Genomic DNA, 8,764 nt, shown 5'->3' on the forward strand with positions numbered 1-8,764 from the left:
AAAAAAAAAAAAAAAAAAAAAAAGATTATTACAATTGACTCAGCTGAGATTAACTAATTAAAGACATTAATCTCAAACCTTAGCCAAGATTTAAGAATGAAGGTATTTGAAAAAAGAGTAACTTTTGATTACCATAAAATTCAAATCCTTCCCCAAAATGAGCTAATACATAGTTTCTAGAAGACAACTGAATGAAAAATTCAAAGAAAGATGCATCATGGAATTCACTGGCTCGTCAAAATCTCTAACATTTCAAAAGCACAAATTAATCATACAATCAATAGTAACAGGGCTCCCAAGATCTATTTCCTTATCTTCATCTAACTCTGGGATACAAATTTCAGAGACACAATTTGTGTGAAGTAGCATAAACTCCAACTGACTCGGATATCAAAATTTATTGGTCGGTCAATCGTATAATCAGACATGAGTGATAAACAAAAATGCAGACAGGTTGTTACCAGAAAGACTTCTGGCTCAATAGATACAATCCTTGTAATGCTTGCACCTGAAAATTTCTGCACTGAGGATGCAATGGAACTTAACTACCAAGAACAATTTTGGCAGGAAATGAGCCTTGAGATGCTGAGAAATAGGAGAGCTAGTACCAGACCTATGCAAAATGCAGAGACCCAATGTTATAAATGTGATGGCCTAAAAAATTAAAATAACAGATGTGAAAAATATGAAATGTGCATCAATTAGTGATTATGGCAATTGTCTTGGTTAATATCTAGAACGATCGATGATGTATATCAATAATTAGTCTTCCACTCCCCCTAACTACAAATGTGGTAAATAGTCTTATTTGAGTCAATTAGTGATTATTACAATGATCTCACTTAATATCTTGATTAAACCCAGCAAAAGAAAATTTTACTCCTAAAAGAACATCGATAAGGAACTATATTAAGATGCTTGGTCAGTGAAGTCCGAGGAGCCAAAAGGAGAATTTAGACTACGATTATAAAGAGCAGCTTTAGATCAACACTATAACATCCCCGCAAAGCCTTACCTATGTTTATGCAGCCTGAGCCACAGGTTCAGATGAATCTGATGTATCCAGCCTGCAATTTACAGTGAAAATATTAAAAATTAGACCCACCAGGTCCTGACAGTATCCCAAAAGCAATTCATCAATTTATAAATCATTTAAAAAGAGAGAAGATCTCTGAACATATCAGTGTCGTGGAAATTCTTTAAAAACATTGGCTTGAAACCAATGTTTTAAAGGCTTTGAGGGATATGCTCTTATGTATTAGGAGAGGATTTTTAAATTTGAGTGATACGTCTCGTTACGATCATAAGAGACTTGTGCCCCCATGAAATACACAGAGGATTGGAGCCTCTACACCTTGAAATAGAATAATATTCATTTGTTCTCTATTCTTCAGAAATATTATAAGAGGTTTTTCCAATCCGTTAATAGAGAAGCATAACTATAGGAAGAGAAGTGGTTAGGCAATTTATACCAAGATACAGATTTATAAATATGATCTTGATTTTCTAACATACTATGAGTTAGGTAACTTAGACTATTACCACAAAGGTTAAAGACAAAATTTTAAAAAGTTGATTTTGTTATAACAATACTGAGTTTTAACAGATTTATTTCCCTGTTGTACCTTTATATAGTCATTATGTTTTATAATGCATAACTTCATCATTTTATGTTTTTTTTTAAAACTCAATTGAGGCTTCAGCTCCCCTGGTTCCTTAGAGGGAAAAAAAAAAAAAAAAAAGCCTTGAGCCCACGTTTAGCATTTGAAAACATTGATTGAAACTCTACATTAAATAAAGACTTCGAATAGAGTTCAGGAGCTACTTTTGTAATTTAAATTTGATAATCTATAGATTAGGTCTTTTGCAATCACAGTCTCGGCATAGCCAACTAGGAAGTCATTTTGCTACCTTCCAACTTTGGGTTTGAATTTCTTATTTCAGCAAAGTTCCCAAGACCTCAGATGTTACTAATAATAAATGATAATTATGACACGTCAAACAGGACTAGGAATCTTTAAGTAAATGAAGAAATGAAGAGAAGCGTAACTGGTCAGTGAAATCCTTCCATTCAGAAAGAATGATACATCATAAGATCACTATGACATATATGAGTAGTGTACCTTTCAATTCCTTCCCCGACTCCCACTCTTAGAAAGTTACCAATCTTCACTGGCGAACCCACTTCCTTGGACAGGTTATCCAACAATGTCTGAAAAATAGTTTCAACATATTTTTTAACTAAACTGGAGATCTAAGAAGCACATGTATCAAGAGTTCTATGACAAATATAAATATAAATCGCATGCTTGATATGTAATAATCCAGTCTTGGAAGAAATAGGCAATATACAATTTAACATTTACAAATGAAGTTCACACACATTTACAAATGAAGTTCACACACATTTACAATGAATTTGCAGCTTCTGAGATCTTTGTTCAAAGTGGACTCCTCCCCATTATTATTTGATAATTAATCGCTTAAATGTTCCTCCTTTAATCTTTCCTGTTTTGAATCCTACCTTATGAGCCCATCACCAAATCCGTCATGATTTTCAGAGAAAAAAAATGGCAATGTTCTGATATAGAATAATGGTCGTGTGTGTATAAAATAAAAAAGACACAGTTTTATACAGTTAGCCCTCTAGGACCTTTCCAATAAAAGTGGGACGACTGTGTTAATTTTCATTAGGTAAATGTTTATGTTCTTCAGTTGCCCTCAAACAATAAATTTAGATCTCGCAAGGTTTTCGAAGTAAAGCATAGCCAACCGATGAGTGAATGCACACTCAAACAGAAGATAGAAAAATAAGATTGGCCATATTCATCTGGATATAATTTATCTTCTCTTGAACATTAATAAAAGGTTTCCAGATTAGAAGTACAAATACAAACATGAGACATGGATATGACATGACATGGACACTATGAAATGTCATTTTAAAAAAATCTAGGGCATGGACATGATAAGGACATGTTTATTAAAATATATTTATTAATGTCATTTATTATTTTTTACACAAGAAGAGAATTCAAAGTCCATAAGTTTATACTTAACAAGTGTTCAGATGTGTCTAACAAATGGTGAACCTATACTGACTTTGTACAAATATTGTGCTAACAAGTGTTGGATATGTGTCCAACAAACGTCGGAGTTTGCAAGTGTTGGATATGGACACGCTATCTAGACTAAAGTGTCTGTGTTAACCAATAACTTCAAAGTATCTAATTTACATCGTACTCTTTTAGTAATCCATGGCAGTTAGCACAAAATAAAATGGGAATAACTTCAAAATCTATAAATTAACTAATATGGCATTCTACTTGGACATTAAATGTACCAATATAACCAATATTTAAAAGAACACGCAAAAAGGCACAAATTTGAAATCTCAAACAAAAGCATCAAAATTCAATATAATAAAACACACTCTCGCCATTCATTAGCAATACACTTGCAGACCATCTTTTTATTTGGGTTGATGATTAATTTTCAATATTATCAGCGTACTAGATTGATTCCTGAGAAAATATAAATTGAGAATATGATTGGCACCTCACCTTTATATTAATACTATCATTGACAATAAACTTTTGCTCCATAAGAACAACTTCTTCCATGTACTTCCGTAACCGACCTTCAACCATTTTTTCTAGGGCCATTCCAGACTTGCCAGAAGTTTCAGCCTGACATATGATCCATTAATATAAATATAACATTAAACAATCATAAAAAATTATATGACTAAAATAAGAAATCAAATACCACAAACTAGTCAACATCAAAATTTATCAGTGAAAAAAACAACTGTAACAATGATAAGTCCAGGAAAAGAACGCAAACACCACCATCCAAAAAACAAAGTCTTTAAAATATCTTTTTGAAGAATAGACTACATTAAACGTGCCTAAAAGTTCAATGACCCATTAGAACTTTTTAAAATACAACTAATCAACGTAACCCTGTTAGCATAAAGGTAAATTTATAATTTAATAAAATATGTAACTCTGTATTTCGAGGATGGTTACTAGGAATTTCATTTGAAAGTAACCGCTGACTAGGGTTTATTTTTTCTGTCCATGAATTCATTTGAAGTTCCCATTGATGTGGGCGTGCCCCACATCGTCCCACCTTGTCTGAGTTCATAAATAAATAAACATAACAAATAGACACAAATTTGACGTGTTTTTTTGTGTTTAGTGCCAATTCACTGTCCTCAAGATCAAAATTTCATGACTTCTTTGTGCGTGTGCACTCAGTTTGTCAACTGGCTCCATTCTGAAGCAACAATAGATCACCAAACTGATCCAAATACAAATTCAATACAAATGACAGACAACTGATATCTTTTTCTCCTTCGAGAGTTTGCGTCCTTGGAGAAGTTTTTGCTTCTTCTCGTTTATCAATAAAAAGTGTGCATCTTGTTCTTAAAAAATGACAGATAACAGATATGTAATGTAATATTGAAATTGAAAAAGGGTGTGGGGGAAGGAAATAATGGATGGGAAAAGAAAATATCTTGAACAAGCAATAAACTAAAACTTAATAAATTCTACATGGTACACAGACCTGAGTCTGGAGAATTTCACGTTCGTTCTTTAATGCTTCAGAAGAAACAAGTTCCTTTGTCAAGAACAATGGCTTTGCAGCCACTATATGCATCGCTATTTCTGATCCAACACGTTGAAGAGCATCCGCCTGTAAACTACCACCCTCGACTTCAAGAGATAAAATTCCAGCAATTCGACCCAAACCTGAAAATTACACAAAATGACAGTTAAGACAAAAAATTTACCGAACTTAGTCAATACTAATCTTCCCATTTGCAAAATGTCATTTAATTTAAATAAAGAAAAATTTTCATCCTTAAGTCCCAATTGTCATTATGCACAATTTCTTTTATTTTTTAGGAAACCAAACCTTGATTGAGAAACATGAAAGAAAATATAACGGCATACAAAAAAAAAAAAAAAAAAAAAAAAAAAAAAAAAAAAAAAAAAAAAAAAAAAAAAAAANGAAGAAGAAGAAGAAGAAGCAAGCTCAACAAACAGTTAGTTTTAAAAGCTACACAAAGGGACTCTAGTCCAACAAAATCAAACCGAGATCATAATTACAAAAAGACCTAGTGACTGATGCCCATAAGGAGCCCTCCATTCATATTTATTATTATTATTTTTTTATAAGAGCCAATTTCATTGATGAGAGACATTTACAAGAGGGATGTATAATCCATGGTGTTTACAAAAGACCTTCCCAATTTGCAAGGAGGAAGGTATAACTATAGGAAGTAAAAATATTAGACCATTTACACCAAGATATAGTTTGGTAAACAACATTGTCGAAAAGTTTTATGTAGGTCTGTGTCTCTTCTGTAAATATTCTCTGATTTCTTTCTTTCCACAAATTCCAAAAGAAAGCCATGATGAGGTTTTTCCATAATAGGGCTTTTGCGTTCTTGAAAGAGTGGTATGTTCAGGCCATATCCAAAAAATTCTTTACCTCCCTAGGAAATGTGAGATGCCATCCGAACATATTGAGAATCGTTGTTTAGAAATTCTGAGCGTATGTGCATTGCATAAACAAGTGACTTTGTGATTCGTTTTCTTTCTTGCATAATGGACACCAATTTGGAGAGAGAGTGATGTAAGGCATTCTTTTTTGAAAATTTTCACCTGTGCTGAATGGTGTTCTAAGGCTAATGGAGCAAAATCTGCATTTATGTGGAATAAATGTGGAAGAATCAAAATTGATTCAGTTTGCCACAAGGCTTAGTTGTAAGGTTGAGTCAATGTCGTTTCTTTATCTTGGCCTTCCTCTTGGTGGATACCCCAAAAAGATCTCTTTTTGGCAGCCTGTTCTTGCCAAGATTCAAAAATAGATAAACAGATGGAAAAAATTCACCTTTATCAAGAGGTGGACGTTTGACTTTTAGCAACTCCTTTCTTTTTACTTCATTTTTTTTTTATGGTTTTTTTTCCGCTCCTCATTAGAGTTTGTATTTTGAGCAGCCTGTTCTTGCCAAGATTCAAAAATAGATAAACAGATGGAAAAAATTCACCTTTATCAAGAGGTGGACGTTTGACTTTTAGCAACTCCTTTCTTTTTACTTCATTTTTTTTTTATGGTTTTTTTTCCGCTCCTCATTAGAGTTTGTATTTTGAGCACTAGTCTTTTCATTTCCTTGATGAAAAGTTTGTCTCTTGTTTCAAAAAAGGACCTTTAATACCACCACTTGTCACCCACTTAAAAAGATGTTGGTCATATCGACTTACTATAACCTAGTGCCACAAAACATTAGGCTCTGTAAAAGAACTGCCACAACCACTTGCCCAACAAGGCCTCGTTATGTAATCTTAGGCACCCAATCCTTGGACCTCCTAGCTCCACAGGCATACCACCCCCTCCCACTCCACTAGATCAGATCCACCCCCCTCATCCACACACTAAACGCTCGAGAAAATTATATAAGAAAAGAAGGCTAGAAGCCACTCCAAGCATTCATAAAATGACCGCCATTGGTGTTAAATGCAAAAGCATGCACCATTCAAGATATGTTTAATGCTTTTCAAAGCCGAAAAACCTGAATGCCAGTCACCCAAGGAAACAAATATTCCATCTCTAAAGCAGGACAAGACAGTTCAAGTACCTGGTTGAGGACTTGTATGGAGGTATGTAGAAATAACACCACTTGAAGATGCAGACATCAAAAAACCTCGTCTTAGCTTAATATTCTCTCCCATGATGCCTGCCACTTCAGTAACTGCATTAAGAGCTGTTGTTTCTCCATTAATTTTTGGGTGTTCAAGATTTAATTTCATTCCCTGACAAGCGGAAAGAATTACATTACAAATATAGATTAGATATTCTAAATAAGGTTTATTCAACTCTGATTCAATTAGAAATGTATAAAAACCGAAAGATATCTATTTGCATTTGATTTTAATCGAACTTACAAGAATATTATCCAAGTTTTTCAATGGAGCACAGTCCAAATTAGAGAAACGATAATACCCATTTACACCTGGTTTTAAGCACTCAAAAGGGAAACGATTATTTATGAGAAAAAATAGACGGGGACATTGTTTTGAGTATAGCTATCAGCTCTCCATACCACATCTACATAAGGCATCGTCAGAGAATTACAGCAGTTCACAGCATAGCAATCAAGAACATAAAAAAGAGACCTAAGTAGACTCAGCATCTCCAGTCTAATGATCCTCCCCAATTCGTCTTATTTTGATTAATGAATTTTTCCTTTCTTATAAAAAAAAAAAAAAAATTCCTCCTAGAGTTGAATGTGAATGTTATCCTTTACCGAGAAATTAATAAACTAAGGAGACAACGGAAAATACCTTTTCAAGGGCTCCTAAACTGTGATATCTAATCAATGCCACTCATGTTTTCTAGTTTTCACTCATCATTACTTGCATCCATACAATAGGAGACCAAGTTACAAGAATTCAAGCGAAATAATTTTGACAAACATATTACCTCCAATTGCTCTAGACCAACAGGAAATGTCCCAGAAACGTTATGAGACGAGCTTTCAGACAACAATGCTTGCCTTGCTAAAGATAGGGCCTGGATAAAAATTATACGATATCTTATAAGCAAAAGAACAAGGCTTCCTGAATAAAAAAAAAAAAACTATACAAGTTCGTACAATCTGCAAACGATTGTTTACATGCATAGAAATTCACACGTATTCAAATTGAAATGTTGCATAAAAATGAAGGCGAAATGAAAAAATTACCAAGTATTGAAAAATCTCGTTCCTAGCAACAAAGTCAGTCTCGCAATTAAGTTCAATAACAACAGCTTTGGTTTCATTTTGAGCCAAGGCAAGTAGACCTTCAGCGGCAGTTCGAGAAGATTTTTTCAGGGCCAGAACCTTTCCTCTTTTTCTCAGTTCCGTTTGTGCCGCTTCTGTAAATCCAAGTAATTAACTTTCAACATTATATATCTGCAAATGAAACTGAAAGCAAAAGAAAGCTTCAGAAACTATCACGATGCCTTACCAATATTCCAATTGCAATCAATAAGAGCAGCCTTGACATCTTTAATAGGTGCACTAGTTCTTTCTCTCAGCTGCTTTATGAGACTCATCTGGTCCGAGACAGCAGGAGTTTCGACACTAAATCTTCTCAAGAGACTAAGTCTCGAACTAAGAGCAGAAGTAGCATCCTGAGTGTAAGGAACTGAACCTCCATATTGAACGCCTTTAACAACAAACGCTCTAGTAGTAGTAGAACTGGAAAATCCATGCCGACTCGCATTATTCAACAGCCGATTAGAAATCACAAATCCAAGGGAACGTTTTGCAGCTCTACAAAACGCCATTCCAGCATTCAGAGCTTTTTCTGAGAGCAGTAAAACAAAAATGATTATAGAGGAGAAAACTTAGCATCAAAGTATCAAAATAGACGAGAAAGAAATCCGAAATGGTTTCCAAATAGCAAAATCAAAGAAAAATGTAATAAGAGGTTAATCACAGAGAGGTTTAAGCTTTGAATTGAATATGAAGGCTACAATGGAGAAAGTGGGAACCAAGCCTGACCGTTTCACAGGACGGGAAGATGAATGGAGATGGCGCGCGACTGGTTAATTCAACAAACAGTGATACAAACTATATATTTTCCAGTTTTCAGCTTGTTTCAAGCGATGCACAGGAGCTTGAAGGAGTGACTTTTTTTTTTTTTTTTTTTTTTTTTTTTTTTTTTTTTTTTTTTTTTTTTTTTTTTTTTTTTTTTTTTTTTTTTTT

General features: G+C 33.9%; 1 protein-coding gene across 1 annotated transcript; it reads right to left on the reverse strand.

Moving 5' to 3' along the window:
• Positions 1 to 192: 192 nt before the first annotated feature.
• LOC111452819 (elongation factor Ts, mitochondrial-like) lies at positions 193 to 8,713 on the reverse strand. The gene is made up of 10 exons (XM_023093721.1): positions 8,561 to 8,713; positions 8,022 to 8,363; positions 7,757 to 7,929; positions 7,495 to 7,584; positions 6,650 to 6,824; positions 4,573 to 4,757; positions 3,564 to 3,689; positions 2,124 to 2,212; positions 1,016 to 1,067; positions 193 to 613 (listed from the first exon to the last, which is right to left on the reverse strand). The coding sequence occupies exons 2-9, from the start codon at positions 8,341 to 8,343 to the stop codon at positions 1,022 to 1,024; spliced, it is 1,206 nt and encodes a 401-aa protein (XP_022949489.1). The 5' UTR covers positions 8,344 to 8,363; positions 8,561 to 8,713; the 3' UTR covers positions 193 to 613; positions 1,016 to 1,021.
• Between the last annotated feature and the right edge of the window lie 51 nt (positions 8,714 to 8,764).

The sequence above is a fragment of the Cucurbita moschata genome, unplaced genomic scaffold (genome assembly GCF_002738365.1).
Source record: "Cucurbita moschata cultivar Rifu unplaced genomic scaffold, Cmos_1.0 Cmo_Scf00014, whole genome shotgun sequence".
NCBI classification, from domain to species: Eukaryota; Viridiplantae; Streptophyta; class Magnoliopsida; order Cucurbitales; family Cucurbitaceae; genus Cucurbita; species Cucurbita moschata.